The sequence below is a fragment of the Mytilus galloprovincialis genome, chromosome 12 (genome assembly GCF_965363235.1).
Source record: "Mytilus galloprovincialis chromosome 12, xbMytGall1.hap1.1, whole genome shotgun sequence".
Classification (NCBI taxonomy): domain Eukaryota; kingdom Metazoa; phylum Mollusca; class Bivalvia; order Mytilida; family Mytilidae; genus Mytilus; species Mytilus galloprovincialis.
In genome coordinates, this window is record NC_134849.1 from 15331205 (window position 1) to 15347434 (window position 16230).

Sequence of the window (16230 nt, forward strand, 5' to 3'; positions counted from 1 at the left end):
AGAATTACAGATGTAATAAAAGGCTTGTAATGTCAGGAAATTAACCAGTGAGGAAGAATCCAGTACACTAGCATTTTTTTGAATTTGAAAGTTACTGCTTATTTGCCAAATATCTAGACATCTAATATATTTTTTCTGTATAATTTTGAAAATTCATTTAGGTTTTCAGAACTTTTTATTTTCATAATGTTGCAACATTTAAATTTTCAACCATGATTAGGGATGGTATACACAGCTAGAAAAATGTTATTATTGAAGAATTCTGAATTATGACATATATAAAGTTATAATGGAAATTAAACAACAAATTGATATATCTATATATTTTAAAGCATATTTGCAAAGTGAAGGTAGGAAATGGTTGCATTATTTTGAATATGATTTTTCACTGACATCTAAACAAAAGGTTTGCAATGAAGTTATCACATTTCAAAATCAAGTAATTTTTGTGTTTCTGCAAATTTTTTATGGAGAAAGGAATGTGTGGGAATATTTTTTGTATGCAATTTTCAAATCCTACACTTAAATATGATTCTGATGAATTTATTGTTAAAAGCATGTCAATTCACTGCATATTTGAACTTTATTTCACATGCATCTTTGATATGATGGATCCACACATACACACACACACATATGATTTATTAATAACAAACACTGACTAAACAGAATGACCAATTATTTAAACAAAGTAATAAAAGACAGCAGATACATCGGGCTAGAAAAGCTGTGTTAAAATATGTTTACTACCATAGGATTGATTTATTGATTGATTGATTGGTATTTAGCACCTATTTCAGCACTATTGTGCTATTTTGTAGAATCCAGAGGGACAGGACGGAACTAATGGCCTTAGGTAGAAAAAAATAATTATCCTAATTATCCTAATTAACTAAGATTGGTGTTGAATGCACCTGCCACACGTTGGATTCAGACTCAGTGCTAACTGCAGGTCAGTGATAAAGTAGTAGTTTGACTACTTCTAGACCACTTGGCCACTGAGGCTCCTGCTACTAAAGGAAGCTTGATATCGATGCTTGCATTTGGTTGAATACTGCCACTAAAGAACACAAAAACTGTCTTGGGAGATTTGTATCTTATATCAACATTTTAAATGTCTAGGTGTTGGGAGTCCTTTCTAAAAGTAAAGAAATAACTGGAGGACATCAAAAGGATAGTGAACTAAAAAAAAACTCCTTTAAAACTTTATCTAAAAAAGGGGAATAGGGTTAAATCAATTAAACCAAATTTGTTTGAAGGGAAAAGTTTATCGATTCTAAAATTCAATTTGTTATAAAACATGTACATTTGTACTACAGATATTAAAACAAAATGTTGGTATTTCATACTTATTTGATATTGTAAAATTGTTTGTTTCATGGTTTTTGCTATGAACATACTCTTAATTCTCTTATAGATTTTTGGCTTAATTTTCCAGTGACACAGGACCTTGAAAAAAGAGCGCAGCAAATTCGCATGAGAATCAAACCATCACCTGGGTCCGATTCAGAATCTCGTAGGGGGCGCATTTCAGATTCAGAGGGTTACCGACCAGGACGTAACTCCAGCAGTCGCGATAGAACTAGGGGTTCATCCTACGACCGAGGAGATTTTTCCTATGAAAGGGAAAGAGGAAGAGAGTTTGCCAGAGTTCATCCTGGAGGTCACAGATCCAAACGAAAAGGTAGAGAAATTTATTTTTGATTTATTTTTTTTTGTATTTGAGTGTTCTACTATAACAATTATAAACAATGTTAATCAATACTATGAATTAAAGAATATGTTGGGTATGCAACAATGATATAGCAATATTCAGGGATTCAATCGTTGAACAATGGACAAATCTGAAAATGCTGTTTTTACATAACGTAATCAAAATTTAAAATGTGCTGTTTTTTTTTTTTTTTTAACCTTTCTGATTTCAGTTTTGGTAATAATAGAATTAAACTATGAACATGATGGACCAATTCAAAATTACAGTATACTATATATTACGTAAAATTAAATTTTTTTTTTCCTTTTCAGAATTCAGCCCTGAAATTGATGATATCGGCAGTGATGCATCTGAAACTAGTGATATGTCTGAAGTTTCAAAAGTCAGTATTAACAGTTACATGTCTACACAGTCAGAAAGACCACAAAGAAAATTCAGGTAACATTTAAAATTTCATTTTGTGAATTCTATCTTTTTAAAAACAAAAATACAAATTTTGTTGTGGATGAAAGCTTAGTTTTGTATTGTTTCAATCTATTAAATTGTATCTGAAAACTGCTGTATTCTTGCAAGTCTGATTATTTTTCAGTGGTAGACCAAAAGAAAGCTTGTTTTCAAAGTTAAATGCAAAGCCATCAGAAAAAATTTCTAAAACAAAAGTTATACACAATGTATCATAATGTTTAAATATCAGGGTGTATTATGTTTCTGTTCTTTTTTGTCTGTCTGTTAGTTCACCTGGGGCAATTTACCCAATTGTTTCTCCATAGGCTGTAATAGTAACGTTTTCTTCTCTAGCTCAGTCCATATCGTAAATTTTGGTATGTATGATGGCTTGTGAATTGTTTCTCCATAGGCTGTAACAGTAACGTTTTCTTCTCTAGCTCAGTCCAGTAACGTTTTCTTCTCTAGCTCAGTCCATATCGTAAACTTAAGTATGAATGATGGCTTGTTTCAAAGTTTAGACATTTTCAGGTATGTGGTTATATTTCATGGTACTAAGTGTGATTAATTTTTCTGTAAATTAGCATTCCTCAATTAGTGGCGCAGCTGTTCATTAGTCTAACTGTCAGGCAGTCACATATCAGGTTAAGGAAGTTTTATACTATGAGGTTGTGATTATATCAACTTGAAACTGTGGACATAGGATCATTATGGTGTCAATATATGACAAGTTATGCTTTGGTCTTTAGAACTGTGTACACATGATCATTATGGTGTCAATATATGACAAGTTATGCTTTGGTCTTTAGAACTGTGTACACATGATCATTATGGTGTCAATATATGACAAGTTATGCTTTGGTCTGTAGAACTGTGTACACATGATCATTTTGGTGTCAGTATATGACAAGTTATGCTTTGGTCTTTAGAACTGTGTACACATGATCATTATGGTGTCAATATATGACAAGTTATGCTTTGGTCTTTAGAACTGTGTACACATGATCATTATGGTGTCAATATATGACAAGTTATGCTTTGGTCTTTAGAACTGTGTACACATGATCATTATGGTGTCAATATATGACAAGTTATGATTTGGTCTTTAGAACTGTGTACACATGATCATTATGGTGTCAATATATGACAAGTTATGCTTTGGTCTTTAGAACTGTGTACACATGATCATTATGGTGTCAGTATATGACAAATTATGATTTGGTCTTTAGAACTGTGTACACATGATCATTATGGTGTCAATATATGACAAGTTATGCTTTGGTCTTTAGAACTGTGTACACATGATCATTATGGTGTCAATATATGACAAGTTATGCTTTGGTCTTTAGAACTGTGTACACATGATCATTATGGTGTCAGTATATGACAAATTATGATTTGGTCAATAGAACTTCTTACTCTTTTGTCATTGGATTACTTGATATATGAGAAGTTCATGTTGACCATGACCACAATTCTAAGTATTCTTAGAATTATACAATGAACTGATATAATATACAGTCTTTTTTGAAATGAAAACAATTATCAATATATTTTTAGTGAATTTACCCAAAAGATGGAGAGTAAGTCTACCACAATGCAGCGACGACAACAGGTAGCCAGATCTGGTAGTAATGATGGTCAAGGAGGGTTTGAAAAGTCAGATGGCAGTTTGTCAGACTCTGCTTTAAGTGCACCAGTCACTGAGGGTCGATCAAGGAGAAGAACAAGTATTAGTAATAAGATGGCTAACTTTGTCAATCTACCGTGGAAAAGTAATAGTGCTACTCAGCTGGCAGGTATGATATATCCTTAAGGCTGTTTATAAATATAAATTGAAAGTGGTGGAGGCATGGGAGGCACTCAAATAATTAGAGTGGATGTTTGTTTTTTCTACGAATTTTTTCCCCCAAAATTTTAAAGGTTTTTATTCCGCAGCAGAGGGAGCATTAAGTTTTACCATTGTCAGTCTTTACATACTTACATAAGTACATCCCAAAGTTTGATTCCATTCTCTAACTTTAGTTTGCCTCAGCCAAATGTTATGAAACTTATACACAATGTTTATTACCACTAAACACAGATCAAATTTGAATTTTGTTTGGTGTCACTTTAACTATTTTAGAGTTATGCCCCTCTACAAATGGAAATATTGATTTTTTTTTCCCCGTTCTCTAACTTAAGTTTTTCTCAACCAAATTTTATGAAACTTATACACAATTCTTATAACCACAATATACAGATTAAGTTTGAATTTTGGTACTGTCACTTTACTGTTCTAGAGTTGTGCTATTTACAAACAGATTTTTTTTCATTTTTTTTTCTTAAAATATTAATCAAGCAATTTTCAAAATACAACTACAATCAATGCTTTATACAATTCAATGTTTAATTTTGCCTTAGCTTCCAATGATGAATTAAAGCAGTTTTGAACCTTTTTTTTCAAAAAATATTTTAGAATCTTCTTTGAAAATTGGAGTTAACTTTCTTTGTCCAGAATGGTAGTTGTCAGAATCAACTACAACCAATACTTTATTCAATGCAATATTCAATTTTACTTCATAATGATAAATTGGAGCAATCTTTACCATTCAGTACTTACAAGCACAGTGATTACTTTGGTTATACTCCTTTACTTTACAAATGAAAAAAATGCTGAAATTTTTGTTTTAGTTCTCTAACTTGAGTTTGTAATGAAATGTATATATAATGCTTTTTACCACAAAAATGAGTCTAAGTTTAATTTTTGGAAGTATCACTTTTAAAGTTCTTGAGGTATGTCCCTTTACAGCCTTATATGCTAGCGAGAACATCATCTGTGACCCCATTTATTTAAGGTATTTTTGCATCCACTTCCCTAAAATGCACACTGGTTGACATAGCAACACTAGGCATCAATCCTGTTGTTTGTTTTGTTTCAAAACAGTCATATTATCCAGGTTTGGCTGTTTCTTTTAGAATATCAGTGAAAGCCTGATGGATCAATGTGATTTAAAATTTATAAAAAAGTGTTAGTGATTTTTATGGCGAAACAATTTTCCCCAACACAGGCACACTTTTCAAAACTTAAAAGTGACTAGTATATAGAAATAAATTCTGCAAAAATAAGCCCTGAAATTGGAAAAAAAAAATGTTTTAACTACATAAATTACTTTTTATTTCAGAGAGTAAAAAGAGAAGTAGTGTACAAAGAAGTGAGGAAGTACGAACGTCTGGTGATATCCACCTCTCTAACAGAATATCAAAACAGGCCAGTAAAGAGTCTACCGATGGCAGTATAGGGAGCATTAGTAGTGATTCTGGTAGTGTGTAAGTATTCATTGGACAGACCCCTCCCCCTCATATAAAACAGACCAGTAAAGAATCTACAGATGGCAGTATAGGGAGCATTAGTAGTGATTCTGATAGTGTGTAAGTATTCATTAGACAGACCCCTCCCCCTCATATAAAACAGACCAGTAAAGAATCTACAGATGGCAGTATAGGGAGCATTAGTAGTGATTCTGATAGTGTGTAAGTATTCATTAGACAGACCCCTCCCCCTCATATAAAACAGACCAGTAAAGAATCTACAGATGGCAGTATAGGGAGCATTAGTAGTGATTCTGATAGTGTGTAAGTATTCATTAGACAGACCCCTCCCCCTCATATAAAACAGGCCAGTAAAGAGTCTACCGATGACAGTATAGGCAGCATTAGTAGTGATTCTGGTAGTGTGTAAGTATTCATTAAACAGACCCCTCCCCCTCATATAAAACAGGCCAGTAAAGAGTCTACCAATGGCAGTATAGGGAGCATTAGTAGTGATTCTGGTAGTGTGTAAGTATTCATTAGACAGACCCCTCCCCCTCATATAAAACAGACCAGTAAAGAATCTATAGATGGCAGTATAGGGAGCATTAGTAGTGATTCTGATAGTGTGTAAGTATTCATTAGACAGACCCCACCCCCTCATATAAAACAGGCCAGTAAAGAGTCTATCTATGACAGTATAGGCAGCATTAGTAGTGATTCTGGTAGTGTGTAAGTATTCATTAAACAGACCCCTCCCCCTCATATAAAACTGGCCAGTAAAGAGTCTACTGATTGCAGTATAGGGAGCATTAGTAGTGATTCTTGTAGTGTGTAAGTATTCATTAGACAGACCTGTCCATTCCTCACACAAAATAAGAATCTATGGATAGATATAAGCAGGGGTGTGGTATGAGTGCCAATGAGATAAGTCTCCATCCAAGTCACTATATAAAGTACTGTAATCCGTTGGACATTTGCATACATGGTTCCTGGATTACCATAAATTCCATGAAATTTGGTATCCTACGAATTATGAAGAATCTACAGTATAAATATACAGTGTGTTAGTAGTCATATTACCTCTCTTCTAAGCCTACACCCAACAGATGATAGAATAGGGAACATAAGTCATTTAAACCTCCCTTTTCCCAGGCCACCCACAACCGCCAAGTAGAGACCATGTGTACAAAGACACACTTGATCATAAGTAGTGATTCTCTCAACATTTAAGTCTAAAAACTTTAGAGCATCTTTACTGTGGATTTATTATTATTCGTTGGATATCAATTTTCATGGATTTTCTGGGTACAGAGAAACAACAAATTTAAATGTTCAACAAATTAAAAAATTTGATGAATGATTATTTGCAGACTATAGGAAAACCACGAAATCAAATATCCACAAACATGCAAGTTTTTCTCAATCCATGAAAATTTGTACACACGAAAAATAATTGAATTCACAGTATTTATTTTTGAAGTGTGTTTGAATAACTATTAATCACAATTGTATAGTAGATGTATACTTATTTTCAAGGAAAATATGTGTTAAATGTACTATTACTACAACAGACTACTTATACTTTTTCAGTGTATGGTTGCCTACAGGGATGAGATTAGGACCAGAGGGACAGTTTGGAGAGTTTATTGAAGGTCTTGGTCCTGCCCAGCTAGTTGGTAGACAGGTATTAGGATCACCCTGTCTAGGAGAGATACAGTTAGGCCTGTATGATAGGAAAGGCCACCTTGAGGTGGAAGTTATAAGGGCTCGTGGATTGATGTCAAAGCAAGGAGCAAAGATATTACCAGGTAAAAGATATACATCTCTTTAGCCTGTTTTATATGGGAATCAGTTCTGTATGCAGGATTTTGAATAAAGGATAAGGCAACAAGACAATTTTGGTAGAAGTTGTTGCAAAAGTTTCTGTTTGTAGAAGAAGGATTTATTTCATAAAGTTAATAAGCTATTAAAATATTATTTACAAAGTGTCAACTTTTGACAATAGCATTTTTTCTGTAGGCTAAATTAATTTTTTATTAATTCTTATTTATTTATTTATCTTTTCTTTGTTTGAACAGGGAAACTAGATTAACAATTGTAATTTCCATAAGTAAAATATGATAGTTTATATAAAGTATTGACTTTTTCTTTTTTATTTCAGCCCCCTATGTAAAAGTATATTTGATAGATGGCAAGAACTGTATAGAAAAACAGAAGACAATAGTGGCTAGAAGGACCCTTGACCCTCTATACCAACAACAGTTAGTGTTTACAGAACAGTATATTGGAAAGATTTTACAGGTAAGATTTTAACATAAAATTCTACTGCCATTCATAAATTCCTTGATTGATTGGAAAAAGGAACATGTTTCTCTGGAATAACTAGAGAACTGTTCAACTAGAGTTTCTTTCAAATTTTAAGATTGAGAATGGAAATGGGGATTGTGTCAAAGAGAAGACAACCTGACCAAAGAGCAGAAACAGCTGAAGGCCACCAATTGGTCTTCCTCACCAGGAGGCGTGCTTCAGCTTACCCGTAAACAAAAATGTGTACCAGTTCAGTGATAATAGACATCGTACTTGACTCCAAAATATATAAATGAATAAAATTACAAATCATACAAGACTCATGACTTGGGACAGCCGCATGTTGTTTATGATAATAAAATACAAGTAGATATTTCGATAATGATGATTTTCAATTCTATCCTTCTGTTTGTCTGTAACATTTTTTTGTAACATAATATTCACAATAGCTACCACTCCTAGATTCTTTATTTATGCATGGCGCTGTGCTTCATCTGGTTATGCTAAATGGTGTGACATATTTTTAATGGCCTTGATGTTTACATGCCAAAAATTATATTTTGATCTTGGGTATAGTAAGTGAGAAAATATTCACATAACACCATGTTAATGTGTGTGTATTTTCTAATTTATAGGTCACTGTGTGGGGAGATTATGGCAGAATGGACCGTAAAGTGTTCATGGGAGTGGCACAAATTCTACTGGACCACTTAGACTTAACAAACATTGTGATTGGCTGGTACAAGTTGTTTACTAGCTCCTCATTGGTTGGTCATCACTCATCAACATCAACGTTAGGACATTCACGTAAAGGCTCAACTACTTCACTCGACAGTGGATATAATAATAATAATCTGCGATCGTAGTATTTATACATATTAGAAATTTCCCTTTTTTACTTATACAACATAATTCAAATTTAGACTTTATACGTAACTGTTGATTATCATCAAGCATTATATATACTAATCTTTCATCACCATATCACATGTGTTAACGTGATCAACTTTTAAATCTAAATACTGTGGATTCATTTTGTTTTCGTAGGTACCTGTTTACTGGATCAGGAAAAATTGTAGTTTGTGGATACTTAATTTCGTGGTTTCTTAACTTTTTTAATACAAGCCCTAATAGCTTGCTGTTTGGTGTGAGCAAGGTCTCTGTATTGAAGGATGTACTTTGACATTTTATAGTTTACATTTGGCGAATTGTGTTTTGAATTGAGAGTTTTCTCATTGGCACTCATTCCACTTCTTCTCATATCTACTAAGGATGTACTTAGGTGAAATTGAAAAAATCTTGAATTATAAATTAATACTATGTCAGAAAATAAAATTGAGAATGGAAATGGGGAATGTGTCAAAAAGACAACAACCCGACCATAGAGCAGACAATGAGAAAAGCATTAATTAAGGCAGAAAATTAGTTAAAACATATGAATTGATTATGGCGCTCCTTTTCGAGATATTTTGTTTAAATTGGCGGGATATGACTGATTTGGTTTAATTTTTACTATTTATTTTTTTGGGGTCTCAAATCAAAAGAAAAGAAATTTAGCATCTGCTTAATTTTGGGAAAATGCCCTTTTATGAGCTATTGAAGTCTTATATATGGAAATGTTATGGGTAACATATTTTACCCTGTATCTTGGGAGAAAAATCAAGGAGCTATATATGGAAATGTTACGGGCAACATATTTTACCCTGTATCTTAGGAGAAAAATCAAGGAATCTGAACATCTGACAAAAAATCCTAAAAAAGTACATCCTTAAGTGACTTTAACAATATAGGAAATTTGATCTGAACACTTGAATTTGATGTTTACCTATACCCATGAAGTTATGTGCCACACTTATAATAATAAATACACAGTTACAGGTAGTTTTAATGTTTTTATTTATTTATTGTTTTACATTCAACCTTTTCTTTGGCTTATGTATCTTTAATTAATTTTTTTTTTTAAATAATTTTCACAGAAAGGATTTTCATTTACTTGAGCCTTAATCACTGCTTGAGATGTCGAAAGTTATGCAATTTCACATAATTCTATGATTAGCTCTAAGCACATTGTACCTTTTAAAATTTATACACATTTTAATTCCTATTATTTGTTCTATTTTGGACATTTTTGTGGCATTACAAGCTTAAGCAATTACGTAAATACGTAAATGAATATATATTGTATGTAGGGCTTTGTTAGACATGAATGATGGGGATACTGTGGATTTATTTATTTTCGGGGGTACCAATTTTCATGGATTGAGGAAAACTTGCATATTAGGGGATATTCAAGTTCACGGTTTTTGGAAAAGTTTGCATACATTCCTGTAGAAAATTTGTGTTTCATTGAATATTTAAATTTGTTGTTCCCCTGTTCCCACAAAATCAACAAAAATTAGTATCCATATTAAAATGTATTAATGGATCCACAGTATATGCAGATGGTATATCAAAAAATATTTGATGGATGGGGACTTTGAAAATAAGACTTCCGAAATAAAGACCTAGTATAGTACACACTGACATCCTGAAATGTTTAGTAAGGGATGGGAGAAAAGGTTAGAGAACTATCAGGCAAAACAGAGATTTTTTTATGATTATTAGGATTATGCACAATTTAGAAAAAATCGTGTTCAAATAACAGAACTCTGTATCAGTTGGCCTAGACAAAATTCTGTATCAGTTGTCCTGTGAAGGAAACTAAGTTTTGTGCATAGTTTAATGAAACAAATCGCCCTCTGACCCAACAAGACTATGTTTTTTTATTAGCTCATATGAAAAAACTCTTTTTCATACATTTTTTTTGCATTGTCACTTTCTTACAAATCTAATTATTTCATGTTTTTTGGTGTTTTTTTTAATCTAAGACATGTTTGAAATTAGAAATTAGGATCGGTATCAATAGTTATAATATTATTACAGTGCATTGTGGAAAATGCCGGAGGAATGATAACTTGGTTCACTTAAGGAGGTTTGGTTCGATGGTACAAACATTTCAACAAAAATATAAACATTTGTTTTTTCATTAGAAATTTTATTTATTACACTATTAGATGTTACATTATGATATGGTACAAAAATCAACCAAAACAATCAATTTGTTTTGTATCCAGATGACTTAAAATGTTTGCATCATTGAAAAAGCTCCAAATGATTTCCCTTTGGTGCAAAAATGAATTGAAGAATAAGTTGAACTTTCTATGTCACATATATAGTCCTTGAAAGTTGACATTATTATAGAATTGATTAAATTCTAATTCATAAACTCAAACGAATATAAAATATTTATCAAATAACCACAAACTCTCACATGGGAGACGCCACTTGCAGAGACAAGTGCATGTTTTATTATTCGTATAAGTATAATGAAATCAATGCTTTTGTGTAAATACACTAAACATTCTCAGCTGGTACTGGTTACCGCATACTACAGGTCAACAAATCTGAAAATAATTAATATAAAATTGTTATATTATTTATTTGGAAAAGTGCTACTGGTCACTTTAACTGCAATGGCTCGAATGACTTTAAACTACCTGAATTCACTCGTGCATGAAACTTTAAACCCCATTCAAACCGACCCTACTATAAATAACTAAACATGTGTTAACTATTATAAACACTCTTACATGTTCGACTTACAATTCAATTACAAATTTGAAAACATTGAAAACCAAAAAGAACCAAAACCTATCTATTCTGTAGCTAAGGATATTGTATCAAAAATGATGATTTTTTTTCTTAAACCTCAAGATATTTCTCCATAACACTTCTGATGCATTGAAAGTTAGTTGACACTTTTGTAGTTCTTCAGTTAATATTTTTCCAAAAATAGTGTAAAAAAAGCTGTTGTTTAACATTCAGCTGTTCATTTGATAAAATATTTCATACACTTCAATCAATTGATTTGTACAAGAAGAAAACAAATTGTTGAGTGGGAAACAATTTTTACATGTCAATCTGCGACAATCTGGGTTCAGTTGTTAATGAATAGTTTTAACCCAATGAAGTTCAATAACTAACCATGTAACTATAATATTCAGTGACAATCATTTGAGAATCTACTTGGAATAATGATAATCCCCCCCCCCCCCCCCCCCAAACAAACAACATTCTATTCATTCAATAGATATACGCTCAGATATTCAAGTTATAATTGTAGTTGAACCAACTAAATTGTTATCTCGAGTTCATTGAACCAACTAAAATTTTATCTCAAGATCAAATTATTGCCTTCCAATGCATATTACATTTTTAGTTAGATGCTCAATAAAGGCAATTTTTACCCTTCAGCACTATCAAGCACAGTGATTAGTTTATTTTGTTATTATAAGTACAGGAAAAAGGAGCATAACTCAGAAGAACACATGTTTGCATATCTTAAAAAAACCATGACACAATATACACCATGTGGAATAGGATATTGACACATTTCTGTTATTATATATATTTTTAACTTGAAGTATAAGTAGGAATATAATTCTCTTAACAACATTGCATTGATAGACAATTTAAATTTACTAGATTGATAAACTTTGAAGTTTCTTCTATAATTAACTTATTATTTTAAGATGTGACTTTTCTGATCAAGAATTATTCCCCTTAGTTTTAATTGGGTGTTTCTTTTATTTCAGGATGATAGTAAATGTTCCACCTGACAGAATCTTTTTTGAATTTAAACACAATGTCATGGACCATAATATAAAGGTCAAGTGGACCATAATATAAAGGTCAAGATTGATTTTGACGGTGGACATTTACCCATTCAAGAATTATACTACAGTTTGGGGGTATCTATACTATATAAACTCGATATACATCAATACTTTGTCTTTTTAAACATAATACATATATATAAACACTCATTTTCTAAACAAGCTATATGATCATGATGATTGTGTCTGATATTATTTTTATGTCAAGTGAGTCACTTCATAGAGTGATGTGTATTTTTATTCTTGTTTGATTTATTCTATCATTTCATTCTTTCCAAATAAATGGACAAAGGTCTGAAAAAATTAAAATAAAATGCTTATATCTTTGATTTGATCTGTAATTTCTACAATATCTTTTCACTGCCGATGCTTCTGCATAATTAGCTTAAAATTTCCTGATAAACAAAAGCAATCTATTCTAAAGTGATTGGAAGCACTTTGTTTCGTAAGTTTTACTATTATGAGACTCAATGAAATGTGGCATAACTCTGTTGACACAACCCAAAAGAACACAATTTTGCATATCTCAAAGAAATCATCTCAAATTTCCCTTAAAAATCATTACAGAAATATATTGCATATGTGTTGCCTGTGATAATCAATCTTTAATGTTCAAACCTTTCAGAATAAGCATTCCCCTTTAACTGGGACTAATTTTGACAGTTCTCTTTGTGTTTTAAAAATTGAGTGCATTCAGTTTTTAAAAACAGACTGGACATATGGTCTCTAGTTTGTTATTTTTATTATTTACAGTTGCAGTTTCCTAAAATTTTACAATATATGAGGAATGATTTGTCAAATTCTACCATACAATATTTATAGTTAATGGAGATTTTGAATCGAAGCTAGAACTAGAATAAGCAAAAGTAGAAAGCTGAAAGTGTTTAAATCTTTAGCTCATTGTGTCATTACTTTTGAGAGCTAAGTAACATTTGAACTTGCCATAGCAAGATATAAAAAATATTCATTTACATAATTGCTTTGTACATGAGTGATATCTTAGCACATACAAAAATGGTGACAAAATAAGATTTTAAATGGGTAATATATATAAAAAAAAAACAATATTAAAGGATCTGAATTATAACACAGCTGATGGTAGATTGCTAAAATACATTTTTGATCGCAAGTCTTTTTTTTAAATTGCAGAAATTTAATCTTTGTTAGGAAATAGGAGATTTTTTTCACTAGAATTAAGAATAACTCTTTGTTATGCATACATTCTATTACTGTTTCTTATGTTTTCACACATTTGATTAACTAACTACAGGGGGTTATAATAACCTTGACTACCCATGAGGGTTATTTTCTAACAATGCACATCATTTGCCTATGCAGAATCTAATGCATTCTATGTAATATTTTCAAAAACGTACACCAAAAATTTGTGATTGGTATAAAATGTTCTAAACAATGGAAATTCAACCAATGACATAAGGTTCTTTTCTTTTTGGTGTACGAACAATGAGATTACCCACAGTCCTTTAGATTCTGAAAAGGTGAATTGTATTTATACTTGCATCCTGCTGGTTTTTTGTGAACGCATGGTCATTAAAAGTATGGATGCCTTATTTAAATAATGATGTTATTCTCCATTGCACATTTTTTCATTTTGCTTGGACTGTCTCAAAATGTCTTTTGTTACTTACATTGTATACTGTTATTAGAGAGATGTATGAAATCAAAATGAAACTTTTCAGAATTTTAAATGTTTTCTCTGTGTTCGTTATATTACATAGTCATCTTTATTAAGTAGGATAGTATTCAGCTGAAGATCATGATTTTAATGAAAACAAAAACCTATTAGCTGACATCTTAAACAAAAATGTCACATTTTGAAACAGTCCACACTACTTATTATATAGCTAGCTCTAAATAGAGATACTTGTTAAATTTAAATGTGAAATGCAATTATAGTGTTTTTATTCTGTAGAATAAATGTTCATGATGTTATTATTTTAAGTTATCACATGACTTTTTATAAAGGTCACATGGGTTGTTTTTGCTGATTTGTTGAGTGTTTGTAATGAATGTGATATGTTTCCATGTTAAAAAGCACCTCAGTGAGAAAGTTGTTTTGTTTTTAGATATTTATTAATCTTTGTGTACATTTATTAACTTGTAGTTCTTACTTCAAGAATTAATATACATATTAAAATCTTGATAACATCACTAAACAAGGGTTGTAGTTAATTAATCCCAGATAATTATTGGACAAGGAATTTATAGAGTATCTCCCACACTCAATTCATTTAGAACTGGAAGGTAAATAACCAGTTTAATCTCTTGTAGAATTAAATACCTTTCTTAGAATTTTTGTTAAAAGAGGCCTCATATGACAACCTGCAAGAGATGGTAAAATTCATCAACCGTTACAACATGCATAAAAGAGGGATGCAAGATACCAGAGGAACAGTCAATCTCACAAATCAAAAACAAACCGACAACACCATGGCTAAAAATGAAACATACAAACAGACAAACAATAGTACACACGTTACAACATAGAAAACTTTTTAAGATGACAACAATTGAATCATTTTTTTTGATTTTATGAGAAAAAAGTAAAGCATTATACTTATTTAGCAAAATCAAAATGTAAAACAATAAAGAGAAGAAACTGACTAAAAAAAAGTTGCCTAAGAACATTGAAAAAATTGAAAAAATGAAATGATTATTGATTTATGATGTGTTTGGTCATAGTAAAAATGTCAAAATTAACAATACACTGTACATGCTGTAGTAAATTAAGTTACAGCTACAGTTATATATCCCATTTTTACTTCTACTAGACTTGATGGAGGAAATCGTCTGTCAAATCCTGATTGGAGTTATTGCACTTTAATGACGAGGTTTACCATTCGTCTTTTGCGTTTTACATTATATGATAAAAGTTATAGAATATAAACAGACACCTTAAATCCTAACAATGATCAGGAAGGAAAAATTAATACAAGTCAAAATTTGACGATGTACATGACTGTCACTCTGTATAGGAGTAAATGTCCTTAAAAGATGATTTTTTTTATAGTATTGTGTTTTAAGCATAAAAGATAGAGAGAAACAAAACAGACTAAATGATCTGCAATACACGATCAACAACACAGATATTTGTTATAATTCTGGGGAGTGTCCTTTGTTGAGTGTCACAAGACTTTTTAGCTCACCGTTCCTAAGGAACTGTGAGTGAGCTTTAACCATCACTTGGCGTCCATCGTCGTCGTCGTCTGTCTAGTGTAAACTATTTAAAAAATCTTTCCCCATGAAACTGCTGAACCAATTCCAACCAAAGTTAAGCTGAATCATCCTTAGGGTATCTAGAATCAATTTTGTGTTTTATTTTCTGTTTCGTCAAAACACATGGCCGCCATGGCTAAAAATAGAACATAGGGGTAAAATGCAGTTTTTGGCTTGTATCTCAAAACCAAAGCAGTTAGAGCAAAGCTGACAATGGGGTTAAAGTGTTCATAAGGTAACGTTCTATCAGCCCTGAAATTTTCAGATGAATCTTATAACCCATTGTTGGGTTGCTGCCACACCTAAATTGGTAATTTTAAGGAAATTTTGCTTATTATCTTGAATAGTATTAATGATAAAGATAAGCTGTAAGCTGTAAACAGCAAATATTTTCAACAAAAGATCTACAAATAAGTTCATATGACCAAAATTGTCATTTGACCCATTAAAGAGTTATTGCCCTTTAATGACAATTTTACAAAATGTGTTTATCATGTTTTCTAATACTTATTTATATAC

At 31.5% G+C, this 16230-nt stretch overlaps 1 protein-coding gene across 12 annotated transcripts in view; it reads left to right on the forward strand.

The window, feature by feature from the left end:
* Positions 1-14654, forward strand: part of LOC143054378 (regulating synaptic membrane exocytosis protein 2-like) — a 62913-nt gene extending 48259 nt beyond the window's left edge. For 7 of the 12 annotated variants that reach the window (XM_076227387.1, XM_076227381.1, XM_076227388.1 and 4 more), the window contains 7 exons: positions 1418-1684; positions 2026-2152; positions 3719-3957; positions 5323-5467; positions 7043-7260; positions 7614-7753; positions 8395-9759. In XM_076227387.1, the coding sequence (XP_076083502.1) occupies positions 1418-1684; positions 2026-2152; positions 3719-3957; positions 5323-5467; positions 7043-7260; positions 7614-7753; positions 8395-8625 (1367 nt within the window). In that variant the 3' untranslated portion in view covers positions 8626-9759. Of the gene's footprint in view, positions 1-332; positions 351-1417; positions 1685-2025; positions 2153-3718; positions 3958-5322; positions 5468-7042; positions 7261-7613; positions 7754-8394; positions 9760-12393 lie in introns of those variants that run through there. The other 5 variants (XM_076227385.1, XM_076227392.1, XM_076227386.1 and 2 more) reach the window with 4 other exon arrangements.
* Positions 14655-16230: the final 1576 nt, after the last annotated feature.